Source organism: Mandrillus leucophaeus, unplaced genomic scaffold, assembly GCF_000951045.1.
Source record: "Mandrillus leucophaeus isolate KB7577 unplaced genomic scaffold, Mleu.le_1.0 Scaffold300, whole genome shotgun sequence".
NCBI classification, from domain to species: domain Eukaryota; kingdom Metazoa; phylum Chordata; class Mammalia; order Primates; family Cercopithecidae; genus Mandrillus; species Mandrillus leucophaeus.
This window is the reverse complement of record NW_012103144.1, coordinates 2,123,416-2,138,683: the sequence shown is the minus strand read 5'-3', so window position 1 is coordinate 2,138,683 and position 15,268 is coordinate 2,123,416. Positions and strand designations below refer to the sequence as shown.

General features: G+C 38.6%; 1 protein-coding gene and 1 long non-coding RNA gene across 4 annotated transcripts in view; one reads left to right on the top strand and one right to left on the bottom strand.

The window, feature by feature from the left end:
• LOC105544542 overlaps window positions 1–7,453 on the top strand; it is an 8,976-nt gene extending 1,523 nt beyond the window's left edge. Inside the window, exons 2-5 of the long non-coding RNA XR_001006780.1 lie at window positions 5,490–5,616; window positions 6,091–6,689; window positions 6,899–6,965; window positions 7,229–7,453. This is a non-coding gene — a long non-coding RNA (uncharacterized LOC105544542). The remainder of the gene's footprint in view (window positions 1–5,489; window positions 5,617–6,090; window positions 6,690–6,898; window positions 6,966–7,228) is intronic.
• Window positions 1–15,268, bottom strand: part of KCNQ5 (potassium channel, voltage gated KQT-like subfamily Q, member 5) — a 565,034-nt gene that overhangs the window by 61,138 nt on the left and 488,628 nt on the right. Inside the window, exon 8 of one of the 3 annotated variants that reach the window (XM_011987106.1) lies at window positions 8,603–8,823. The exons of 1 other annotated variant lie outside the window; for it this stretch is intronic. In XM_011987106.1, coding sequence (XP_011842496.1) covers window positions 8,603–8,823 — 221 coding nt within the window. Of the gene's footprint in view, window positions 1–8,593; window positions 8,824–15,268 lie in introns of all 3 variants that reach the window. One more of the 3 variants, XM_011987104.1, reaches the window with a different exon arrangement.

The window sequence follows — 15,268 nt, the reverse complement described above, 5'->3', positions numbered from 1 at the left end:
GGTTGAGCTTGGAAATGGGTCCACTTCCAGCATCTCCAGCCAAGAGCTTGACTGCAACCTCATAAGAGACTTTGAGTCATAACCATTCAGCTAAACTGCCTCTGGATACCTGACCATAGAAACTGTGAGATTATATGTTATTTCAAACCACTAAATTGAGGGTAATTTGCTATATAACAATAGATAACTAATATAGCATTTGGATTCATTTTAAAGTATCAATGTGCACGTGCACACACACTTTGTTGATGAAACAACATATATAGCTCCAGTTTATAACCCTGGGTTTCTCAATGAAACCTGGATCTACGGAAGCCAAAAGGTATGGTTAACGCGGCACTTGAAGGTCATTTGGCAGCTCAGTTTCTGCTGGAAGGGAGGAGATGAAATCCACTCAGAGCTCAAGCAGGGAGCTATTTTATCCACCAATGGAAACGGAATATAATTTTTCTTAGCACTGTAGAGTAACAACAAACATTGGGACAGAATCTAGAGAAATCTGACAGAAATCCTGTTTTATAATACAAAGAGCACTTGGGTTAGAGTAGAAAGCCAGGTGGAACTTCAGTCAAATCAAAATAGAAAAGTATTTCCCCGTCACTAAAAACTAAGAAGAAGCATTTCACAAAAAGTAATGGAAGAAGCAACCTGCTATGGTCTGAATGTTTGTGTCCCCCCAGAATTTATATGTTAAATCCCTAGCCCTCAAAGTGATGGTATTAAGAGGTGGGGTCTTGGGAGACGGTTAGGCTATGAGGGCAGGGCCCTAATGAATGGGATTAGTGCTCTCATAAAAGAGACCCAAGAGGTTCCTCGCCCTTTCCTTCATGTGGAAGTGGGCCCTCTCCAGACACGGAATCTGTCAGCACCATCATCTTGGACTTCCAGCCTCCAGAACTGTGAGAAGTAAATTTATAGGCCACCTAGTTTATGGTATGTTTTTTATAGAAGCCCAAACAAACTAAGACACAACTATTCTCAGAAATCCTAGAAATAACGTAGTCACTTGGGGTCTGAAACCAGAGATTGAGAGGTCACTCTCCACCCAATAGGAGAAGCAGATCTTAGGGGGACAAGAGTACATATGACGTTGCATAGCTATAGGTTGAGGCCAGGATTTTTTTTGAGATACAATACAAAGGATACTGGGCATGAAATGGTTAGACTAGAAGTTATAAACTCATGCCGTTAAAGGCAGGTAGGTAACAGAGAGGTTGAAAGGAATGGGGGATTGGTGGTTTGGGTTCCTGGAAAGACAATAGGGACTGGTTGAAATCTGCAATTTAAAAGACATAATCTATTTAAAGGCATTTGTGGTAGCCAGCCTCTAACATGGTCCCCAGTGGTCCTAGCAGAGGACTAGGATATGTCTTTGAATGAAGATGCCTGAGGGACTGAATAAAGAACCCGGACAACTAAAGAAAAAAGCCACCTATGGATCAGAATTGAGACAATTTCTTCAGGTAATGGTTTTTACTAATAAGTTAAGGAAGAACTGAAAGTGCGTTTTAGAATTCTACTGAATACCCTTTGTAGGCTTTTGCATAGAATTACTCCAGCAACTACGCTGAATATAGAGTTAAATACGGAGAATAAATTTCTAGAGTTTAGATCCAATCATTTTCAATAAATCCTTTTGTTCTTAACATTAAAGAAAACCCTCAGGTTTTGTTACAAATAGAGGCTGACAGGAATGGGTGCCCTACTCAGTCAGAATCGCAGGCCAGAAATCTGCACAAACAGGTTAAGTGGAAGCCTTAATAGGATACTGCTTTAACAAGAATTATTTCTGTCAACACAATGCAGAGTCATTATCAGGCAATTTCAGAAAGTGCCAGGAAGCATCATGTGGAAAATTATAATCAAGGCCTGGCTGAAGTTGGGCCATCATTATGGAAAGTCAGGAAAAATGCTAAGTGCGGCGTGGTGCTTGGCATTTTGTGGAAACACCAAAAATGTCAACTGGGGAGACTGAGAAAAACATGAGGGAGGAAGATGCCATTGGAAAATAAGCATAAAAGAGGATTAGTGTAAGATGAAAGTCCGTGTGCATAAATTAGTCAAATATAAAATACTGATAGTCTGTGATTTATACTGCTTGGAAGAAAATAGGCCATTATAGATACAAGAGACTGTTAGTTCAGGATAGTTGTCAAAACCATTGCATTAAAATGCTGCCTTTTTCTCACTGTTTTCACTGATCTTGACATTCTCAAACAAGGGTTGTGGTAGACTGGTGGGCCTAGAACCTAGGTAGAGGTTAAAAGAAGACAGGATGAGCTAACTATCTTTAAGAAGACTTGAGGGTTCTGGCACCCCACATGGTGTATTTCTACTTTTTTGCTATTTTTAGGTGAGACTGGGTTAGTTATTAACTTCAGAAGGAAGAAGGAGTCACCAAGAGAAACAGCTTGAGGAGCGAGGTGTCAGGAAGCTGCTGAGGAGGTGGAGAGGAAGAGAACTGTACCGGTTTTCCCTCAGTGGTGGTGGTGATAGAACATTTATGGGCTGACTGTATGTGAGGAAGGATTATATGATTGAAATACGAATTTATTTATTTTTGCTAGTTGTTCCTTTACCCACTTTGCCTTTCATTTGAAATTCAAGGGGACACTCTAGGCTATGCTTGCTGTCTCATGGAAATGATGTGATGAGAGAAAAGTGAAAAAAAAAAAAGTATAAATCTGGCTTTTATGTTTTTAAAAGCCCAGACATTTAGAGGAACAGAAATGACATATAGACAGAATATTTGAAAGAAAGCACCATGGTTAAGGACATGCTGCCTCCTTACCCTCAACCCAAAGTGTAAGAGGTTTCTTGGCTATATCAAATATTACACTATGGGAAGCTGCTTTCCCCAAATCCAGTCCCCAAAACTAAATCCTTAAATTTATCCAGTTACTTCCCCCCACACTTGATCATGTGCTTTAGGAGAGTCTGGCCGAGATCCAGCTGCTGGGTCCTGACTGGTGACAGCCAATGATGGTGGCCCCATCCTCCATGCTAGTGATTGTTTTAGGCATGAGGATTCTGCAAAATATATGTGAATGGACAGTTTTCCTCAATTTTAAGAAGAGATGCAAACATAAGATGGCCTCTTTCTGCCTCTGAAAGTGTTGCATCTAGAGAAGATGTTGCAACTGCTGTAGCCATTTTGCTTCCAGCCTGAGGAGGAGGCAGGCAGACAGATGGAAAAAGTCAAAAGAAGACTCACAGAATCAGAGAAATGAAGCCAGAGCCCTGAGGCTTGTGGAGAGCTGTCTTATCTCCGAGCCTCTTTCTATGTATTATAAATTGCATTATAGTTTAAGGTAGTTGAATCTGCTTCTTTCGTGCCCTGCTGCTAAATGCATCCTAATTGGTACAGTGGCTGAGAGGAGAAAGGAACATGAAGGGTAGTGAAGAGAGAGGAATTACCATCAGTGCCTGGAACAAAGGGACTAGCCTTGAGGGACCCCCACAATCGGAAGATATTCCACATCTTCATCTCACCCAGATCCCCCCGGTGAACCCTAAACATCTCCTGGACCCAGGCTGTGCCAGTCTTTCCCATAAACACCTGATGAGGATGTACCTTCCATGGCAGCTAACATGAGCACTGAAGATTGCTCAGCAGGAATGGCAATTTCTCCTTAAGCAGAAACAATGTTAAATTTGTTAAAACATGCACGGTTATACAAGTATGTGAGACAGATTTTTAAATCTATTACAACTTCCGGAAGGAACATGCTAATTACTACAGGATGTTGTGTTTAGCTAATATCAAGCACTGTAAGGTGGAGTTCCCTAAAGCTACATCCTTCTCCTTCACTGTCCAGGTTATTGTACTCTTTGATTGCAATTCTGCAAGGCACTCCCAAATGCAGTGGGGTTCAGTAAGTGTAGGACTCCCTCGTAGCAAACTAGTCACCAGAAATCCGAAGATTTTCTCCTAGCTCTACCTTTGTATCATTCTTGTGGATTTTGGCTGCTTGCTACATTTCTTACTTGCAATCTGCCACCTTCCACTTGCTTGTCTCTTGGCAACACCTGTGCATCTTCTGACACTATCTTTTGCATCTTGAAACAGGCCTCAGATGACCCTACCATTGGCCTCCCTCCCACGGAAAATAGACACAGACCAGTATGGCTGTCATCCTGAGTCTCTTCCCAGATACCTGATCAAAACAGAGAACGGTCATTGAAAGGCCATTTCCCCAATTTGCCTAATCTTCTAGCTCTGGCTGCCTTGAGATGATGTAGTTGAGAGGTTTGGCAGCTGAGGCTGGGAGAAAGATGGGATAGTGGCATGGTCAAGTGGCTGATATGGGAAGGGGAATCTGACTGATTGAAGTTGGAAGAGCAAAGGCAAGAAGTGGGTGGTGGGGATTGGGGGAGGAGAAGAAATGAAAGATGCTTAAAGGGAAATTGGTATAACATCTAGGAGAATATCTTAGAATACGTTTGTAGGAGGACGGTGAAATTCAATTGCCTGCATGTGCATTGTGGCTCCTTTATTCATACCTGCTAGACCTTGGGCAAGTTACATAGCTTCAACTCTTAGTTTCCTCATCCATAAAATGGGGATAACACCACAACTACTCCACAGGGGTATTGACAGAATTAAATAAGATAATAGAGGTAAAGAATTTAGAACAACACATGCCACTGGGAAGAATTCAATACATGTTAGTTTTATCATTATTATTACTCATATACTTGACAAAAATATTTCTATATTACCTAATTTCTAAAATTGTATGAAGAGGGTTACATACTATCGATGAATAGAGTATTTCTATCTTTTATTATAGAATTTTTCAGCTAAAAATATGATTCATATCATAGAGGTCAAAATAAATTTGGTATGACAACACCACATCAGTTCTTTAGAGTTTACTTTCTTTGTCATTTGTGGCTTCAGCATCTGCCTGCTACTTTCTACTTTTCTGGTACACACAAGTATGGGATAGTGAGAGACAACTGTGCCCCTTTTAAGTGTAACATGTTAATCTTATTAAAAATAATAGCAAGAGAAAAATGCCATGGATATTTAATAACCTTTTTAAAGAGTCATTAAATTATGAAAACACTACCATCTACAGAAAAGGGTATCAGATTTGTCAGGAATTATTAAAATTTACAGATTAATCCTAAATATTTTTTGTTTCTCTATTATACTGTCTTTCAATTGCAGGCCTATTATTTTCCAAATGTAACTTTTAGTTATTAATTTAAAGGTTGATCTGAGTTTTCATTATTCTTTCTTTTATTTATCTATTCTCCTGAGCATGTTAATGGGCAATGGAATCCCTAAAACATGTGAGGAGAGCAGAGGAGAAGGAAACAGTCCCAGAAGTGAATGGGCAAATAGACATGGAATAATTGAAAGCTGGCTGCAAGTGTTATATATTATTTTCTATGGTAGTAAGTAGATTTTAGAAATACTTAAAACCTAAACAGGCACTATAAGTAAAGATGTATAACTGAAGCCTACATTTATTTGACAGCTACTTAATTTTTTTCCCTGTAAAAAAGAACTTCCAGTTTCCCAAGACCCAACATTGAATTCCATCAGAGGTAAAGGTTCTGGACTACTGGATTAAATGAGGAGGCAGGAGCTCCTATCTCTTGCAGGTGGGCAGCCAACAAAGTAACTTCAACAGAACAGCAATTGGTCCTCTGGTCACTTGGGAAACTCAGAATTAATTGAGATGGGCATCAACAAGGGAGAAGCAATTCTTTTGTAAACAAACAAAACTGTAATCGTATGAAATAACCTAGAAAATAGATGACAGGAGACCTTTCCAATTTGTGATTTGGTAGAGAATAGTACTTCTGTTTCTGTCTGACCTCTGAGACATCTTTGCAGATACTGAAAATATTGTAATAGATAGTGGTGACTCTAGAGTCTTTAAAAAATTCTTTTCCTCTGGCCAAACAGTACAAGGAGAATTTGTTTTCCAAATTAAAAATCCAGATTCTATGAATTTTATATTTAAATATACTCAAACAGTAAGGACCTTACATTACAAAGCTGAATGCTTTTTGAAGCCCATGTTAGAAGAATATGGATCTGTTGCAATATGTAATGTGTGATTTCTAATACAGTGTGAAAACAGGGCCAGGGATGAAGATAGGGACACATCTCAGTTTGCCAGGGATGCTGTGATGTGGGTGAGCATGAGCATTGTCTATGGACTGAATTGTGTCCCTCCAAAATTCATATGTTACGGTCCTAACCCCTAGTACCTCTGAATGTGACTGTTTGGAGAGAGGGTCTTTGGAGATGTGATTAAACTAAAATGAGGTTATTAGAGTGGTTCCTAATCTAATATGACTGGTATCCTTATAAGTAGAGGAAATGTGCACATGGCTGGGTACAGAGGAAAGTCTATGTAAAGACTCAGGGAGAAGACCATCTACAAGCCCAGAAGAAAGCCTTCAGAAGGAACCAACCCTGCTGACACCTTAAACTTGGGCTTCTAGCCTCCAGACTGTGAGAAAATAAATTTTTGTTGTATAAGGCATGGCATCTAGTACTTTGTTATAGCAGCTTGAGCAAACTAATACAAGTTCCATTTGTAGTAGAATATGTTAAACATTATTACATAGTCCATGCCTGCACTCAACGAAGACTGGTTCCCACCATTAAGACAAGTTGCTCCTTCTACCACTTGGACGGAAATCAGCTTAAGGAGAGATGTTAGGTGAGTAACAGTGCAAGGGCCCCTACAGTAGGGGCAGGGGAGAGGGCAGTGTGTGAAAGGAAGGGCTAATTTTTTTTTTTAAGGGCTAGTTTTTTTTCTTTTTTTTCCCCTATCATTTTGTTTTTATAAACTCAGGGCTTTATTTTTTTTTTTTTTAAGAAAATTCTCTATTGCTTTCTTATTACAAGAGCTTTACTTGTTCATTGTAGAAAAATTAGGAAATACAGATTAAAAAAATGAAGAACCAAAATATAACTGTGATCTCACCACTCAAAGGTAACTAACTGTTCATACATTCTTGTAAATCTTTCCATACTTTTTTCTATAGATATATGAATTTATATAATATATATAAATGGAATGATTTATTTTTTGTTATCTTTCTGTGTCAATAATTTCTAATTTAGGGCATCATTTCTAATGTCTGATATTGTTTCATTGTATCTATTATATCCTAGAAATAGAATTGGTAGGTGGGATGTGTCTAGACTTAGACATATGTAAAGACTTTTAATGTATTTTGCCAAATTGCCCTCCAGAAAGGATGTAGCCATTTATATTCAGCAAGTCTATTTTGAGTGCAACATAAAGCCCTGTCACTGGTAACTCTTGACTCAGCTGCTCAAGGGCTTTCAGCCAAAATCCTAGGAGGGGAGTGAGGAAACTAGAGGACACTGAAAAGCTGTGCCACAAGTGACTCAGATCCTGCAAGTGGCTCGATGGAGGAGTGTCCCGTGTTGGTGGCGGAGGTTTTTCCTGCCTTAGCACAGGACAGGCTGCGAGGAAGCACGGCAGGATCAGCCGTCCTGCGCCCATGTGGGACCTGCAAGCTCTGCCAGGAGGAGCCACGTCAGTGCAGCCACTAGGGGTCGCCCTGAAGAGCATGGGACCCACAGGGGTGTGGAGTGAAGCGTGAAGTGGGGGCTTGTGTTGCTCACTTGAGCGTGGAAGAGATATCCCTGAGGACCTCTGAGTAAGCTGAGAGGGACCCGTGGAATGAGGTTCCAGGGATTTCACTGCAGGGAGCCTGAGATCATTGTGATTATGACCCCTGGTTGTTAATTTTATTCCTCGAGCTTTCAGGGCCTGGGAAAATACACGTTATTTTAGGGAAAGAGAACAGAAGGACTGATAGCCTTTGCAGTTTTTATGCATTAATGGGAGATGGTATTTGATTTTGGTTCCTTGCCCAGTATAAGAGATCCCAGGGGGCCTAGTTAAAAGGAAAGCCAAGCTTATCTTAAATGAAAAATAAAATATTTTATTTTATAAACATGAAAATTATGTGGCACTCAATAAAATGTGTTGGCAAGTGAATGTCTGCTACATAATATGATAAATAAAATAGGTTAACTCCTCTTGGGAGAAGAACTTGAATTTTACTTATCATTGGAAGACTTTGAAATAACTTTCAGCAGGAGCCTCTCTAAGGAAGATAAGCAGTGGTCTGATTTGCTGGTAGATGGAGTGTGTGAGAGAGGGAAAGAGCACCTTCATTGTTGACCAGAAATGATCACCCCTCTTATTGTGTTTCAAGATATTCACAGAGCACCTGGTGGTTCCTGGGTCTTGGACCTTTGCTGGTCAGACGTCACATATACATCAGAATGACAGTCCCATTGATCTTAATGTGGCCCTTGTCTGATAAATACATTTGTAGATACAAGTGAAGAATTAACAACATTTTGTCGGCTTCTTTGAAATGTAAATTTAGCTGCCAAAGTGGTTTCCAAAAGTAAACTTATGTTCTGTACATTTGCCCAAGGCAACGAATACATTTCCAATAAAACAAACAAACAATTCTTTCCCTGGGGTTGTTTTCTTCTATCTTCAAGTGGCACTATGGAGAATTAATTACTTCATAATCTCACTCACTATCGAATTAAAAATGGTTACGGAAAAACAGGGCTTACCATCTATCACTGGTTTTGGCTGAGAACTTTTGAGGCGCAGCGAGGGCCGGAAGCGGGTTCGGTCGTTGAAGCTCCAGCTCTTCTGCACTTTGGTGGGGCTGCCCTCAGCTGTGATGTCGGTGCTTGGGGACCTCCTGTCACCTACCGAGGCTTGTCGGCTCTTAATGCTCTGGCCCCTGGGGCTAGCCATGCGCACTCGCTCCTTAAAACTCAGCTTCTGACTGTGGAGAACAGAGGCATGATTATTCCATTTTAAGCAATTTCTTCCACTTTGCTTGGGTAAATAATTTGATGAAGCTCATGTGGTCATATATTTCAATAGACGATGTTTTCAGCATGTAGGAGCATAGCAATTATATTTCCCTTATTTAAGATTTGAGCTTTATCTAATCTCTATATTTGCATTCATTTGAGATCAATCTCATTCTACAGGTACATACATCCTTTTTGGATTCATTGTAGAAAGGACTGAGGTCATACAGCAGTTTGTACACAATTACACTGTAGATAACCAAGAACTGTTTTGGAATTCACTTGAAAAACAGTTGGGTAATTTTAGCTTTAACCTCAACTTCTGAGATTAAAAGAATTATATTTTGTTTGGGAGCATATCTCTTTGTAATTTCTAGACATTTCTACAGGTAAACAGGGATGACAGTTACATATATACCTACATTTGGCATGCATTTTATATTCCAGGCAAGATTATGATATCCATAAATTCATGCAATCTCATAGCAGTTGGTAGCACCACATACATAATATTAAACATACAACACTTAACATTAGATTTCTTTTATGCTTACATTCATTCTTGTGAGATGAAAACCACACAAGATAGAACAGCCCCAACATATAATGAATGTGATGACTGATGAACAGAATGAGATGTTATGTTCACTAACACAATTTCCTGCTAGTTAACAGGTTATTGATTTGCTGTGGCAGCTACTGGTAAATTATATTTGTTCAGGCATTCAGTTCTCTGATGCTGGCTAAGATTGAATTGTTGTGGGCTGATAAAAGAAGCATTAACAACAATCGTAAAATCCAAAGTGCATCTTCACACATTCCTAATCAAGAGATATGCTGTGATGTGCTAGGAAGGGCAGGTTGGGATTAGAGACATGGGGGCTAGGGTCCTCATCTCTAACATGGAGATAAACATGGCAACACAGCTGAGGGATTCTTATGGAAATCAAATGAACTGTAAGAAGCTTTGTGTACCCATTCTCGTTTTTTTTTTTTTTTTCTTGTTTCCTTTGTAGTGTAATTATGCCATTCATTAGAAGGCGATACTGTCATCAATGTGAGAGGCCCAGGACTCTGCAGGGCCTGAAGAAATCATGGGCAACGGGTCTGAGGGAAGTCTCTCAGAGCAGCTACTCTGAGTCATGCCGCGGCCTTTGTGGGGTATGAAAGCAGCGTTCTCATGGATAAGGCTTATTTGAGACGAAGTGGAGGCCTTGTTTTTTCCACTTACCGCAATGTCCACTGTCCCCAACTGCAGCATGCCAACAGCAAATGTGTTTAGTGGATATGTGTTTTGTAGCTAACAAGAAACAGTAACATTTATTTTTCCATGCCTAGTTGCTTAACAAACGATATTCTAAAAGGGCACCACGTTTTATGTGTGTTTACATGAAAACAAATCAAATCATGATCTGGTGGTCAGGGAGTTCTGGAAACAATAAACAAGTTGACCATGCAACTGACAGCTCCCCTCTGAAATGCAGACACAGCTAAGTCCAGCATGACTTGCTGAAGGCACATGCAAAGAACAGGCGGGGCAGTCTGGTGATGAGGTTAGGTGGGTTCAAGAGTTCTTTACGACAATCCCAACAGTGGAAGGGTTTATCTGTACTTGACACATGTGTGATTAAATGATAGATTACATTAAACAAGAGCAACAATAACATCATAAATCCGCATCTTTTCATTCTCAGGCTAGGTTTTCCATGTCATCCCAAAGCCTTCAATTATTTCAACAAATCTGTCAAAGGGATAGTGCCCAAAAATGTCTACTTTTCTCAAGCTTTTTTTTTTTTTTAAATTGTAAAAGTTTCAAATCTCTTTTTAGTTTCAACACATCTGTTCCATAATTTAAATTTACAATGATCTAGTTCAGGAAGCATATGCTCACTTCTGCACCTTAATTTAGATTAATGAATAGCTCAAGTTGACATAGGTATCATTACAATTGGTCCTCACTGTATTCTATTTTATCTATTACCTTTTCTGGAACTAACAGATGCTAATTACCATAAAAGGTTGGCTTTTGAGAAAAATTATTTTCTCAGACTTTCAAGATATACCTCTTTTCTATGCCAACTAAATAAAGAAATGGATAAGACATCATAAAAACATTTAATATGAAAAATTAAAAAAATTCAATTATTAAAAAAGTAAAAACATCCAAAATGAAAGTATTAGCGTTAAATCCACCATGGTTTATTTATAATAAACATATTTTAAAAATCATTCTTATAAAAATATTTTTAAACATTGCCTCTATGAAACATTTTGACATTACCTTATGAATAAATTGGAAAGTGGGAATAATATTCTCTAAATCTTAGTACCATTTAAAACATTTAAAGTTGACAAAAATAAATTCTAAGTAACATTTCCCTTTTGTTCTTCTCAACTACATGGATATTTGCTAATGTCTATTATTTTAAAGATTTCCGAGGATTATTTAAAAATAAACTCGGCATATTACATGCTAAATTAGAAAAAATGTAATGTTTTCACTTTCTCTTTTGACATAATTATGTGAAAGTTAAGAATAAGATTCTAATCAAGAACTTTTTAACCAGGCAAAATTTTCTTTTCCAAGGCAAAGATCGGTTCTTGTGTCCTCTTACAAAAAGCTCACTTTATTATTTTTCTACTTTGTTTCCCTTTGAAAATCAACAGAGCGTCTTGATTACATGAGTATTAAGCTGATTAGGTGACTGTTACTGAAAACACACATTGAATTGATTAAAAATATAGACTCTTCACTAGTACACTGAAGTTTTCATTATTTTCCTGTTTTTTTGGGTGACATCTATGAATATGATTTTTGAAGAAGATTTATGTAGCAGTACTTTTAGGAAGAATGCCAAGGATTATCCCCAGGAGACTAACAAGGAGATCTTGTTTTGCAGAAAGTAACAAAAAATTGCTGTGGTCACTGATTGGAGCATCTCTCCTAGTGTACAGTCCCACATTTACAGTTGAGGACCATGCTCAGCAGAGCCTGCACTGTCACCCTGCAATAGAGAATTCTCCCGTCTCTGGGAATCAGATGTACAGGTTATTCAAATGGCCTAGCATGCAGTCTACTACCGGCTGTTCCCTGCCAGGGAACTGTGTGGCATCATCATAACCCCACAGTAATCTTCTGGGACTTAGAAGGCTGTAGTTATTGTTATACTTAATTAGGGTTTTAGCCCTTCATGGGATAAGCATTCTACAAATTCTCGCCTCAGGCACAATATGGCAACTGAGCCATAGCAATTCAGTGCGTGCAGCAGCTCAGCAGTTGTCCAACCACAAGGAGGCGCCAAAGGGCTGACTGCCAGTTCTACGCGGGACGCCGACTATTTGTCCCAGCGGTGGAGAGTATCAAAGCAGGCAACAGGCAAGCGGGTTGAAAACCTCATTCAAGAAGTCCCTAGAACGAGTGAGTCTCTGAACAGGGCTCAGGTGGGGTGGCAGTGTAACCTGGTCATGCACCTGAGGTTAGTTGGCATTCTCAAATCTCATGTCAATAGCCCGGATGCTGGGTACCTCTGCTTCCGTGAGGTGTACATTCTGAAGAGCTTCTGCTTATTACTACAGAACTTACTAGGAGTGAGGGAAATAGAGCAGCACATTACTAAGCATTTCACGAATAGGAAAGTGCTTAGGGATTCTTTCTTTTATAAAAACAAAGCCATTTGGCTTTATTGTTTTTAATATAAAAGTACACAGACTAAGCAGAGAGTACTATGTGGTTTAATTGTGCTGCTTGAAAGATATCCAGTGATCTTAACAGCTAGGTTGATAAATTGGATTTGAACTAGGCATTACATACAAATGATGATAGTCTCTGTGTTAGCATGTAAGAATACATTCTTTAGAATATAGCTACCCCTGTAATAAATATCAATAAAACCTAGTATACATGATTGAGTAATAACATATTTTAGAACTTCAAAGAATAAATATTTACAGAAATCAATAAATTCATAACATTAATTGTTGAAATTTAAAAACATAAGTTCTTGGTTTGTGTGAAACATCTGCATTTATAGTTGATATAGGTAACCAATTGTCAGATAGAATATATGTTCAACAAAACAGAAGAAAAGATTCTAGATTGCTGGTTTGTAAGAAAGAAAGAAAAGTACGTTTCTTATTTTAAGTCCTATGATGTGTTGTTAGAAGACTAAATCCATTTCTTCTATCAATAAATGTGAACAGAAGGAGAGACCATTTTGGAAAGATTGTTTTTGAAACAATGGAACATTTTGCCAATAATGATACAAGTTGACTATGTTGGAAAAAAAACAAAGTCTAGTCTTAGTTTAGTTTAACAACACATGCAGATCATTCATTGCACACAGAAGAAAGAAAATTGAAATAATGGAAAATAAACGCAGAAGAAATATAAGAGCACACAGTCTTCCACCAGGGTTCTAGAGTTCTCTCCAAGAGCCACACACAGCCTCAGAACCCGCCCCCAAAAGCCAGCCACACAAGAGTGGTTCAGGAAAAGCACTCAGTGGCTCACAGCACAAGAGTGTAATGTAACACAAAAATATCATTTGTGCCTTAATGTTTAAGACACGCATCTTTACAACAGTCTCACAGGTAACTGGTAAAGCAACTTTTGTTTACTGTCTAAGAAATCTGAAAGGGTTCTAGTAATGCTTTTAAAATTGCCATTAAGGAAGCTTAAGTATCAAGCAGGCATATAGCCAACCATTGTTGATTAAGAAGACAGAGTAAATAGAGGCAGCAAGATGTATAGATAATCTCGAAACCTCAGATAGTATAATCTGTTTTTGTAGCAATAAAACTTAGATAGATAGAAGGAAAAGCCTTCTTGTATCAATGTGATGACTAAGTAACTACTATTTGATAATCTGGTCAAGGAGGAAGGGAGAACAACAGAAAACCTCAAGGTGAGAATATTGGCTTATTTTGGACAGATGGGTTCACAGGTAAATTCAGTTCTCTGAAAAATGACAATTTATGTCAAAACAGAAAAAAAACCTATCCCATTTAAAAAAATAACTCTTCCAACTAATTTTTTAATAGAATGAAATCAATAAACACATTTACCACCACATATATGAGATTAGTACTGTTTTAGTGGGAATTCAGAGGAAAAGAAATGAGTGATTAAATGATGCTAAAGAAGTATTTTATGATTGGAGTAGAGGAAAAAACAGCAGGCTCAGTTGAGACTAACAGTAATTTGTACCTGACTGTACCAAAGAGAACCGATGAAACAGTATTTTCACTATTGCTCAGTTGAGCTATATTTAAAAAGCTCTTCTTCAGAATGATGGCTTGTATTTTTTATTTTTTTATTTTTTATTTTTTGAGATGGAGTCTTGCTCTGTCGTCCAGGCTGGAGTGCAGTGGTGTGATCTCAGCTCACTGAAACCTCTGCCTCCCAGGTTCAATTGATTCTCCTGCCTCAGCTTCCCAAGTAGCTGGGACTATAGACATGTGGTACCATGCCCAACTAATTTTTGCATTTAAAAAACAGAGACAGGGTTTCACAACATGTTGGCCAGGCTGGTCTCGAACTCCTGACCTCAGGTGATCCACTCTCCTTGGCCTTCCAAAGTGCTGGGATTATAGGTGTGAGCCACTGTGCCTGGCCATTGTGTTTCTGAAGAAAATTTTTGGATCTGTCACAAACAATGTGATATTTTTCCTTAGCCCAAGACATCGTAGGCAAATTTTGTTTAAACATACCCTAACCTCAGTGTAGAAAGACAAAATCCCTTTTTAACAAGAACATTCCAAAGCCGGGAATATAGTTAACTAAGGGTTCTATAAATGTGTTTGACATCTTAATCAATTTTGCAGAAAGAAAAGCCTCTCCGTGTATGGCCCAGTCTACAGTCAAGGTGAGAGTGTCAGGCACCCAGAGGCGGATGTTGGCTGCTGTGTTGAACTCATCTACACTTGGGTTACTCTCAGTTTGTAACACAAAGAAAAACCCCATGAGGAAGGACTTAGGAGATTCTAAGCTCTGAGCTAAAAGATGAAAACGTTAGCTCCTGCTTGAGCCAAAGCTTGTCTACTCTGCCTATCTGAACCACCATCAATAACTCAGTGGTCCCAAAGGCAGTAAATGACTCTGCGGTTGGATGGTGTCAATTAGTTCCTTTGAAATGGGGTCAAACATTAATTAACAATACTCTGGACCCAGATTTACTCTTCTCTAAGGAAGAATTCTCATTATAAATGCATTTTACTTTGTGCATATTTTGCTTGGGTAAAGACAACTTTGTTACTTTCTAAGACAGTACTGTTGCTATTGTTATTACAATAGCCTTTCTGCATTCATTATGCAGGATTATAAATTCTGTGTATGGAGCACAACAAGGTGAAAGTTTACATAATATTAAATGGGACTTTAACTTACTTTCCTCAGATTATTGCAATGTTTTTAAT